Here is a 12,182-nt window from a genome sequence, read left to right as displayed (position 1 = left end):
AGACAACACTGAAGACTTTGGACCTTTCCTCTCTGACTGTGCAATTTGAAAAGCCTGGTGTTTTGGCATCCCAAGGGCAGTATGAACAAAGCGGAGCATCTTTAGGTATCATGAAGGAAACAGGGAATTCCTCCGGTCAGGCCTTGCTGGCAAGCCAGCAGTCATCCTAAAACAACACTGGCAGATTAAATGTGACCTGAGTGAGTTGTAATCTGCTCTGAAACCAAAGCTGCTGTTGTGTTTGCTGGAGACCTGAGCATGCAAACACCAGCCCAAAGCTTTCATCTCCTTCTGATGACTGAAACCCAATTAAAGGAGAGCCGGGTGACAGGTTTCACACTAAGCGTGGCTCAGCAGAGCTGCTCAGCAGCGCTTAGCTCCCTGCTTTATCAAAGCTGTCACCTCCCCTGTCTCTAGGAATCGGTAAGAAAATAAATAAATAAATAAATAAATTTGATTTGCCTCTAATAGGTGTCAAGATAAAATCAATGGTCTGTCTGAAATCTGAGTAATTTAAAACCTGCAGGTTTTCCACCATGAAGCAATTTACACAAAAATAGGAAAAAAAAAAAAAAAAGAGACAAAGAAAGCAAAATTAAGAGAATGAAATGCTACAATGCTGAATTGTTCCGCATATCGGAGAGAACAGAAGCGAGAGATAACACTGTTCATTGCAGGATGGGCTTTGATTAAACAAAGAGACTCAGGTTCTTGTTTGCTCCAACACCTTTCAAACAGGAAACGCTATAAAAGCTGGAAGCAAGTCTCGTGCCCCTCGGAAAGCTGCTCCCGGAAGGAAAGCTGGCTGAGCAGACAGGGCAGGGTGACCCTGCACCCAGTGAAGAGCTCAACACCTTCTGCCATATTAGACAGACCTACCTCAGGAAAAGGTAAAACACCAAAAGAAACACACCCTTGCTTCCTTCTGACTCCGCACCTCCTGTCTCTCAGTGTCTGTGGTCTGGAGATGCTGCTGTGTCATCTCCACAGCACTGATGCTTCCTGGCTTGGAGAACTCCAGCCTAACAAGGCTACAAACTGGTGAGCTCTGTCTCCAGCGCTCAGGGCAGCAGTGGAGCCTTCATTATGAATGCAGCTCAAATTTTCCTATCTTCTCTGTGCTGCTCAGCTCTGTCTACACTCCTGCTTTGGCAGGAATAATGTCCAACACACAACTTACGATAGTGGAGTTATTTAAAATGGAACAGTTTTTGAGGCTCCAAGAAGAAGAGGTTCTAGGTAAAGGAATCTAAAGAGACAACTGCATTTGTGTGATTGCATCTGACATCCAAACACCCCAGTAACACGGTCAGAGAGACAGGTGTGCGGACGCGGTTCGCATAGGTTCTGCAAAATGCTTTGCCTGGGTTGAAGGAAGTGAAGCTGTGAGAATTCTGGCACATCTGGCAGAACAGCTGGGGCACATGGACCAGCTCAGGCCGTCAGGATGCTCTGGACCTCCACGTTTCCTACCTGCACAGTCAGCTTCTCCAGTTTCATCTCCAGGGATCTGTTCTCCTCTTCCAGCTTGCTGCGTTCAGCTTCCAGCTCCTCAATTTTCAGCCTGGAGAAGAAGGGAAAGTGAATAGACACTGTGTCCCTGCACAAATAAGCAAGTAAAACATGACATCACACGCTATATCGGATTATTCAGTATCACAAAGCTATAGTAACGAGGCAGTTAAGATATATGACTAGAAGATACAAGCTTGCATGATGAAAATAATTTTTAAAAGTATATTGAAAATACACAATTTGAATATAAAGCAAAACTTCCTGAACCAGAGAGTGAGTCTAGACCGTCATGTTTAATAATCACCAACAGCTAAAATCTCCACGAGTGCATCAAATCTCTTTTTGATCTGATTTATACTTTTGGCCTTCACAACACTGCTTGGCAGTAAGTTCCACAATTTAATTATGTGCTGTATGAAAAATTAGTTCATTTTGTTTTATACTTCATATGTGATTATTTCACCAAGTGCCCGTTAGTGCTGCTGTGAAAAGTTGTGAATAATTGTCCCATATTCCCCTCTTCATACCACTGTACAGGCCTCCGCTGTTATTTCCTGAAGAATCTCCATTTAATTTTTCCTCACACCAAGGATTTTCCATATTTCTGATCTTTATTGCGCTTCCTTGTTCTTCTTCAAGTTTTCCGAAGACTTTTTGCTATGAGAAAAGCTACAACTACAAACAGTACTCAAACGTATTTGGGGTATAACGAGCCTTTCTGTTCTGTTCTCAGCTTCTTTTCTGATAATCCCTAGAATTCAATTTGTGTTTTTAATTACTGAACTTCACCTGATATTTTTAGAAGCCTTCACAATACCGTAAGATCTCTTTCTTGAGTGATAACAGCTCATTGGGAGCTCACTATTGCGGGAGTAAAAGTAGAGGCGTTTTTTCTTAGCGCACAGGTTTTGCAGTTACTGACACACAACTTCATTTCCCACCTCGAGCAGCATCATCAGGTTCTTCTGAACCTCTGAACAGTCTGGTATGCTGAAGGAGTTCACGTTTCATCAAATCTCACCCCACACAAACTCCTCTTTGCATTGGACAAGTTTGCAATAAGAGCCATTTTAGAAGACTCAGGCCTATATGGTCGATATAATATATTTGGCCTCTTGAAAAGCTTTGAGCCAAAGGTCACAGAGAAACTTGAGTCTGGTGGAATAAGACAAGAACCTCGCCCTGCACATGTTATTAACTGTGCAACTATTGCATATTAACGCTGCTGTTTGCTTTCATTTTTTTATCAGGATCTTTCTCCAGAACATTTTAAAAAATGAATTAGCTTGCTTGATAATCCTCGCCTCTAAATGACCTAAAATTAAGCTGAGAATCCATGTACCGTGACAAAAAACAATGCACCCATCTGCCAATACCCCAAATTGTGCAACAGAAATCTCAGGTACAAGGAACAACTTGTTTCTCCTCTTCAGTGGGCAAAAGTTACAAACTTTTCCATAGCAGCTGGTTCATCTCCAGCATGTTCAGCACAGAAATGTCTCCTTTATAAATATGCAGCTTGAATTGCTTAAATTATTTGTAAGCCCGACCCCTGCTGGTAATTTTCAGATAGTATAAAATATCACCTTTTTTCACTCTCAGAAGATTCTAACATGCCAAGGAGCGGCTTTTAGCATTGTCCAGGCCATTACAAAAGATCATCAGTGATTTCCAGAAGACACGAACGAGCTGGGCTGGAGGATGCTGAAGGAGCAAGAGACTGGAAAGGTCAGAAAAAATGGAAATTCAAAATGGAATTAATGCTTTTAACAGCGTGTTTCTAAATGGGCTGCAGAAGATGCCACAAGAAGAGCAACGTTTCTCTCTGAGGAACAACAGCGCAGCGGCTACTGAAAGGTCAGAGCCAGACACGGGACGCTCGTCGGTACTTTCTCCATACTTGACATGCTGAATATTAATTTAGAACAAATTTCTCCCCATCCAGCCTCCCAAATAAGCTGCGATGTTGCCGTCATCTGCCTGCAGAACTTCTCTCCATGCAGAGGTTTAAGCTCAGGCCTCTTCGGAGCCCTTTAAGAATCTCTTGTAGCAGACACCAGAAAACATGAAGATCCAACACACAAGTGAGCTGTAACGGGGGGGCGTTAAGTGGCTATATTTTTGTGCTATTTCAGAGAATCATAGAATCATTTCAGTTGGAGGAGACCCTCAGGATCATCCAGTCCAACCAGAACCCAACTCCAGCACTAAGCCATGTCCATAAGAACCTCGTCTAAACACCTTTTAAACCCCTGCAGGGATGGTGACTCCACCCCTGCCCTGGGCAGCCTGTTCAATGCCCCACAGCCCTTCCCGGGAAGAATTTTTTCCTGATATCCAATCTAAACCTCCCCTGCTTCAACTTGAGGCTGTTTCCTCTCATCCTATCACTTGCTACTTGGGAGAAGAGACCAACCCCCTCCGTGCTCCGAGCTCCTTTCAGGCAGTTGCAGACAGCGGTGCAGTCTCCCTTCAGCCTGCAATTTTAACATTTAATAATTTGTTTGCGCCCTTTGTGCCTCATTGGAGAAAGGGCAGCGATTCAAAGCCCAGGGCACTCGTACGTACCCGTACCAGGTATTTTGCGACTGGCAGCACATCAAGAGCACCTGTGAGCGCAGCTCAAGTTCATGGCCTGTCCTTGGGCTCATCTCTCAGACACATGTCCCACCCCAGCACCCCAGCTCTGGGGGACCCTCCTTCCCGAACCACAGAGTGCTTGGGGTTGAAGAGACCTCTGGGGATCATCCAGTCCAACCCACCTGCTGAAGCAGGTACAGCTAGAGTAGATCACACAGGAAGGTGTCCACATGGGCTCGAATGTCTCAGAGAAGGAGACTCCACCACCTCTCTGGGCAGCCTGGGCCAGGCTCTGGCACCGCAAAGTAAAGAAGTTTCTCCTCATATTCAGATGGACCCTCCTGTGCTTCAGTCTGTGCCGTTGCCCCTCACGCTGTCACTGGGCACCACTAAAAAGAGTCTGGTCCATCCTCTTTACACCCACCCTTCAGATATGGTAAAATCCCCTCTCAGCTTCTCTTCTCCAGGCTAACACCCCTGGCTCTCCGAGTCTTTGCTCAGACAAAAGATGCTCCAGACCCCTCAGCATCATCACGGCCCAGAGGCAGAGCTGGGGATGCCGCTGAGCGCCGGGACACGGCAGCTCCCCACGCTCGGCTCTTCTCCATCAGACACGGGACTCGCCGCTCTCCCTGCGCTGAGGACCGGGAACATCGCTGTAACCTATGTGAACCACAGAGGCTTTTAGGACTTATCCCTCTCCCAACCTATTTTTAACACTGTTAAGTGTCCTGGTTCTCCAGCGGGAAAGCACTAAGAACCATTAGCAAACAGTTTGTGCTATTCTAGCTTTGCTTTCCAGCCCTGGGGAACTCTTCCCAATGGCACAGAGAGAAAAGCAAGGGAAATCCTATCTATATATAAACACAGCAAAGCATTTGCAGCTGGTGGTTAAGATACGGCAGTCAAATATTGAAAAATATTTACTTGCTTGGCACTCCAATTTTTTTATTTATATAAACTCAGGTACAGGGCCAACTGTGTACTGTGTACTGCTTCTGCTTCTGCCAGCACCCACAAACGCCAACCCAGTGCGCATTGCACCTTGTGCTCTCTCTGTCCAGGGACACCGGCATGAGTTATGTGATGTTATTTTATCACCTATTTGCACACCTCAACTTGTTATGTATGGGAGTTACTTTCAGGTAGGGAGAACAATCCACAATAAATTCACGTGAGAAGCACAAAAAGCGGAGTACAGGAACATCTGGGTACAGCACAACCACCAATCATCTTAACATCTGGCCCGGAACAAACGCTGGTGCCCATTTTAAGAGTGGCCTTGCAGCATGAGGAAGGAAGAAACACCAGTTACTTTCTGCAACACTGACACCGTCCTCAAGTTTTGTGATACAGGGAAAAATCATTTGGATTCCTTTATGGAAAATTTACCAACTTCTTCTCCATACAGGGGTCTGAAAACATGAAAATATTTAAACTCTGGCAAAGATCTCTCTGTAATTCTGGAAGACTTTTCCTTCATCAGCTACTGACAGCTTAGCCCAAAGGCTCCATGGGCACAAGGTAAACTGAAGCCACAAGAAGTCACAAGATCAAATTTAGTGCAAGAATACAGAGTCACTGGCATTTGCTCAGACTTGTGGATCTTCCCACTTTTAAAAGCTGAGATTTATAATATATTGCCTCCACTGCATGTTTCACTGTCCCAAATTCAAGAGGCAACAAGAGAAAAAATAACGACCCTAGAGCCCCAGGTGTCCTGAAATGACACTTGAGAGAATGAGGAGACATCCCACCATGGTTCAGTCCACCCAGAACACGCTTAGATGGTGAGTGATGGCTGCTAGAGAGAAAGGCCGGGCTGCTCCTATTTTACGAAGGAAGAAGAGGGGAATCTGATTTTCAACAGCATCTCGGCCCTTCCAAAAATCTCTCTCCATCCAGAGCTTTTCAGTCAAGTTAATCATTGACAACTCCCCACCACCAGCCCTATATCTTTCTCTTATTTGCTTTTAATGTTCCCAGATGTGCTATGTGATTGCTGTAGATACCGCCAAAGAGGACGTGTCTCACGGAGGCCCCATCTGTGAAGAGGACATGGCCATGCGGAAAAGCTATTGCTGAACAGGAACCTATTGAATGGAGCAGAAAATGTCTGTGTTGGGAAGATGCTATTAAGGGATCCAGATGGCATTGAGATGGTGTTAGGAGCAGAGCAGACCGAATTCCAGCCAGTGTGACTAATAGGCATTGGCAAGGACATGAATTTCTTTTGAATTACTGTAACTCTACCCAGTCACTAAATCCACAGAAAACATTTAGGATTTACTGGGGTTGCAGTTTGACAGCAGAAAGAAAAAGTTCAGATTTGTTCCAGCTGAAAAGGTCCTTCAGCTGTTGCCACTTAATTCTTTAGTGAAGTTCTTTTTAAATATGTTACTTTTATTTATAGGGTCTGAAATACGAGTTTCTGCACAGCTATCACCTTCCCTCTAAAAGGTGCTAACGCCTAAATGCTCTCTGCTCTGCCATACACCCCACAGGGCACGAACTCAACGGCGCGGCCACTTCTTCTTTTCCTAAGATCTGCAGAATATAAACAAATATGATTTCAGAGGGAGCAGCGAAAGTGTGAGAAATGGCAGCATTAGCGCTGCCTCTTATAGTCTCTTCAGAAACGATGATGCTGGGAGAGAGTTTCGCATTTAAAGTTATAAAAGGTCTGACGAAAGAGCACTTTGTTCTCAAGAGAAGGAAGAAAAACTGATAAAGTCTTTCAAGTTTCTGGCTGAAAATTTACTTTCCATACTAAAGAAAAATGAGACAAAAGATATATTTTTAAAAGCTCTCATTCACTCACAGGAGGTGAATACAGATTCAAAGGATTAATACGGATTCTTTTTCCCTCCTTTGTGTGCCTCCTGCTTTTGTTTTCAGATGTTAGATTGTAACCACGGGGTGGATATGGAAACCCCTGGGGGCTCAGAGCCCAGCCCTGCTCTGCACTTCCCCTCCAGCGGCTCCTGCTGCTTCTCCTCCATTTTTGACATTCCTTCACGACGGCAGCTGGCCGGAGAGGCTGCGCTCAGCCAGGAGAGCAGACGCATCGTACTGTGGGTTAACGGGATCTCAGAGACCACAGTAACTACAGAAATGCAAACACCTCCCTCATAAGTTCAAGAAGGACGGGGAACTGCTGCAGAGAGTCCAGCGCAGCCACCAAGATGCTGCAGGGAGTGGAGCATCTCCCGTGTGAGGAAAGGCTGAGGGAGCTGGGGCTCTGGAGCTGGACAAGAGGACACTGAGGGGGGACTCATTCCTGGGGATCAAGATGGAAAGGGGGAGTGTCAGGAGGATGGAGCCAGGCTCTTCTGGTGACAACCAGTGACAGGACAAGGGGCAATGGGTGCAAACTGGAACACAGGAGGTTCCACTTAAATCTGAGAAGAAACTTGTTTGGGGTGAGGGTGGCAGAGCCTGGCCCAGGCTGCCCAGGGGGTTGTGGAGTCTCCTTCTGTGCAGACATTCCAACCCGCCTGGACACCTTCCTGTGTAACCTCATCTGGGTGTTCCTGCTCCATGGGGGGATTGCACTGGATGAGCTTTCCAGGGCCCTTCCAGTCCCTGACACTCTGGGATTCTGTGATAAGCTACGATGTTTCTTTCCCTGCTCCCCAGTTTGAAAGTTTGAATTCTTCCCCATTTTCTACCAGAATGAATTTCTGGTAGCTGTCTGTAGAAGGCAGAGGTAACAGTGGAGCTCATGTTGCTCGCTCCTCCTTAGCAGCTACATATTGAGTAAATGGGTCCTGCTGAGGCCCATGAGGACAACAAGCACAGAAGATCTAACCCCTTCCCATACTAATCTTTGTTCTCCTTTCTGTTCTTCAATCACAGCTGAGCCCTGAGGAGTGATCTGGTATGGACCCCAGCACATTATTCCTGAATCTCAAAAGCCTGAGGGAAGATAGCAATTTATTTTGTACTCCCTTTGAGAAGGAGCCTCTTCGGTGAAGGAAGAACTCGGCCCAGTGTCTTGTCCAATGCACAGAAAATGCCAGAAGACACAAAATAACGTCCAACAATATCCTGTGACTGCTTAATTCTAAAAAAATAAGAAAAACATCTTTACAGAGTCAATTCCGCAACATGAAATGGAGTCTGAGAAGACACCTGAAGCACCAATAGTAGCCAATAGTAAGGGAAAAGGAGCAGGGTCTGGCTGACCAGGTCTCCAGCAAAGAGAGCTCCAGCAGAAAGAGAACACTTTGCACCAAGTCATTTACTTCTAGAGCTGAGCAGTGAAAAGGGAGATTAGAACCAAACAAATCCATGCTTTTTGAACCAACTTTGTAGCTAAATGACTAGCACCAGAGCCTGGGACAAGTATTTAAACCAGCCGTAACAACAAAGCGGTTCAGTAAAAAGCGACACTAAAACCAGCCTGGGATGATAACAGATGCTGGGCCGGGAGCCTCTGTGCATCCACAGCCCCAGGAGCACGGGGGGCTGACATGGGAAAGAGAAGGAAAGACAAGAATATCATCAGGAAACAAGTGCAGCAGCTTAGGCTGTTGCTGAAAGAAGCTTTTGGTGTACGGCTCGTCACTGGAGAACAGCTCAGCACCACCAGCAGCTCTACCGGGCACAGGCCTGTGCTTCTGTTGTACTTTGTGTGGAGGCTTTGACACAATTTCATGGAAGGAGGAGAGAGATGAGATTAGTAGTCAAAGAAATTCCTTAAAAGAAGAAAAAAAAGACAGCAAATAAAAACATTCTGTAGAGGGTTTTAGGGGTAACTGTGTGCAAAACCTAACACCACGACCCCATAACAAGCAGGAACTCATGAGATCCACTTGTCCCTGCCCAGGAATTAAGTTTTAATTCAGGGCAAAGCCAGACATCTCCATCCCACCGCCCAGAGCCTTCCGCTGTATGAAGTGGCCTGGACTGTGTGGCCATCCAGCTGTGTCCCCCTACACACGCTGCTCCTGAAGCTGCTCGGTTAATAGATGGCAAACGCTGCTCAGTGATGATAAACACTTGGAGGTGAAAATAGACTGAACATCTCCTACATGAAAAGGTGCTGCAGCCTACAGCAACCCAGGGAGGGAGAGACTGAGGAGATAGCGTAGAAACGCTCTGAAACCCTTCAGCTCCCAGAAGACAGCAAGGAGGATGCTGGTTTACTGACAGACAGTCTAATATTAATCAGGAGCGACGGGCTTAATGTTGCTGAGGAGGTGGCGAGCGCTCCTGCAGCTGTCTAAACGTCAGCTTTGAGAGGGTCTAGTGTGCCCTAGCAAAGGGAAAACCTGCATGAGCTCAGGTCAAACAAACATCCACAATACACAAAAGCAGGGGGAGACAGGTTTATCCCGCTGAAAAAGGGAAGCCATAGCATACTACCCTCTATCAGAACTCAAACATATGATACAGTGAAAAAAGGGAGATATATGTCTTGGGTTTTCAGAACTGCTACATCACCCTGAGGGAGCTACACTCCAGGAGTAAGTCCCTAAGATTAGGTGTACAGCCCTAAAACGTAACGCAGCAGCTCAGCTGAACATGTGTTGTTTTCAAATACCTCCCTTTGCTACAGAGCTGGGCTTTCAAAGCCGAAAACAAGCTCCAGAGGGAAAGCACAAGAGCAAAATCATCATGTACAGGCCAGTCATTTCTGCTTTCTGCAAGATTCTGCTTGCTGCAACATCTTGCTTTCAGTCGTAAGAGGCAGTAACACTTTATAGTGATGGGGCTGAAAATATAAAAGAATTAAGAAACAAAACCCCAGCCAAAGTCTTATATCAGCTGAGAATAACAAAGCTCGGCCTGTCAAGATCTGATTTGTGCAGCTTAAATAAAAGAAACTTTATTAAACATTCAGAAACAGACGAACTTTTCTGTGCTTGGTATTTCTTGTGTCACCCGCTTTGGAATGGAAGCTGTAAATGCTTTAATAAATACATGTAAAGGTTGTCTAGCTTCACTGTACCTTTTGTAAACGCTCATGTATCCTCTGCTGAAATGCTGGTTTGTAGCTTCCCTTTCACTGGAATCACAACGGGTACCCCCTGCCATCTGCAGCAATGCGCCAGGGGAAACATCCCTCTTTTATTTCCAGCGCTACACCCACATCGGTTTTACAAAGGCTGGATTCTAAACCTCTTTACACACGTGTCAACATCCTGTGTTTACAGTCAAGATCTGGTCAAAATAAGAAACAAACAGCAATGCTGTTTCCACAGGAAAGAAATTCAGCAGCGGGAATAGTGACAGAGGAGCCCATCTTATAAATAAACTGAACGCAAGAGACTCCAGACAGTAAAAGAGAAGAGCCTGCAGCGCCCCAAAAGACGGAAAAACTTATAAAGTATCTAAATGCAGCAAAAATCAGGGGCTGAGGCTTTCTGTTAATGCTTCGTGGATTTCTCACATCCATAAAAGCTGGTGGGAAAGTAAAAAGTATGCTCAGGAGAAGAACATCCTACTGCAGAAAGATAAGGAAAACACGTCCTGATTGATGCTGCCATGCTGCTCCATGAACAGCAGGCACCCTATGGACATAGGCAACCTATACACACATACTCTTTCACGCATTGTAGCACGGTATGGTCCTGTACCTGCTGCTTTACCACGAGATGGCAATAACCCAAACAGGGAGTGAAACCACCCCGGGCATCTCCCTTTCCATTAGTTCCACTGAAAACAGCAGAACCTTCTCAGCCTTCCGACTGCTCTGCCTACCTGAGTGTGTCAACCTCCTCCTTGGTGACGACGGTACTTTGCTCAGCTGTGCACTCTTGAGACTTCAGGACCTTCATCTCCACCTCCAGCTGCAGAGGAGAAAAGCCATTAGTTCCTTCAGTACTAATAAGGGGGACACGTGAACAGCAAAGGGAGGAGAAGGAGATCATGATGTTCTGCACAGTTCAGACCTTTCTCAGGATACCGATGTGAAGCACAACTCCTCATGTGTTGAGTGTCAAAACCTCAGTTAAGCCTGGTTCCCTTTGCAATGCCTTTTGCCTTCCCCAACAAGGGAGATGTGGCACAGCAAGTTGATCGTTTCTAAGCAGAGCTTCTGCTTCTCTTCCAGATACTTCCCCAACCTGTCCCCCATGGGTAATGGGATGCAGAGAATTATCTGTGTGGTGTTAGGAGCTCGCTGGTACCCAAGATTCAGTATTGACAGTTCAACCTCATTTAGGTTCAGTTCTTCCCCAGAAGAAATGAACCGAACCACAGGATTACACTGTCTTGTCCAGCACAACTCTGAGACACATACATTGAATCCAAAAGACTGGGGAATATTTCCAGCGCTCTACAATATACACTTCTAGCTCCGGCGGCTCAGGTAGCTCTGGCGGAACAAACAATTAAGAACACTTTCTGCCTCTGGCATTGCTTGGGAAGGAACTCGCAAAAAAGTATCTCAAAACTCCACAGACATGAAAAACGTACAGAAAACTTCCTACCCAAACTCCGCCATTCCCAGGTTCCCTGACTTACGGGAATCTGTATCCCTAATTTAGCTATCAAGACAGTGCACAGATTGATAAACGACATATGTTACTTGTTTCTAAACCTCTCAGAAAATGATTTATCATGAAGTATAAGCAGAGATAAACTACCCGGAGATACTCAAACTTCTGTTCCAGCACCATCTCCCGGCTCAGACCTCCTTCACACTCCTCCTCCAGATTTTGGATTTCATCTTGTCATCTGTCTTTTAGCACCTGGCGACTAATTCCCCTAATAAATCTATTGACAGAAACTACTTTTCACTCAGGAGGAAACCAATAAGCAAACCAGCCGTAATTACACATTCAAAACTTCTGACTGCAGAGAGTTGAGTGCTCAGCATCAGGGAAACAATCCATGAACAGACCATTCCCTTCAACAGCACCCATTAGGCTTGTAGAGCAAAACCCCATTGCAAGGGCGAACTGCGGGCAAAGACAGCGAGCTGGCAGAACCTCCCCAGTTTGACAGGGAAGAGGAGCATATTGACACGTGCAGTCATATTGCTCAGCCAGAACCGACAGTTTGACATATTGCCTCTCTGCCCTTCCAGGCTCACCAGAAAAGACAGAGCCTGGCAGCACTGGCAGCAGGAACGGGCA

The 12,182-nt window shown here is 45.9% G+C and overlaps 1 protein-coding gene across 10 annotated transcripts in view; it reads right to left on the bottom strand.

Annotated features, from left to right (window-relative positions):
* MAD1L1 (mitotic arrest deficient 1 like 1) overlaps positions 1-12,182 on the bottom strand; it is a 349,235-nt gene that overhangs the window by 156,231 nt on the left and 180,822 nt on the right. For all 10 annotated transcript variants that reach the window (XR_010466404.1, XR_010466405.1, XM_065031475.1 and 7 more), the window contains 2 exons: positions 10,804-10,892; positions 1,474-1,564 (listed from right to left, as the gene is read on the bottom strand). Coding sequence is in view for 8 of the 10 variants with exons in the window: in XM_065031475.1 (XP_064887547.1) it covers positions 1,474-1,564; positions 10,804-10,892 (180 nt within the window). In the remaining 2 variants the exon portion in view is untranslated. The remainder of the gene's footprint in view (positions 1-1,473; positions 1,565-10,803; positions 10,893-12,182) is intronic.

This window comes from Columba livia, chromosome 15 (assembly GCF_036013475.1).
Source record: "Columba livia isolate bColLiv1 breed racing homer chromosome 15, bColLiv1.pat.W.v2, whole genome shotgun sequence".
Classification (NCBI taxonomy): Eukaryota; Metazoa; Chordata; class Aves; order Columbiformes; family Columbidae; genus Columba; species Columba livia.
Note: the sequence above shows the minus strand (reverse complement) of the source record. Positions and strands in the feature narration are given on the sequence as shown.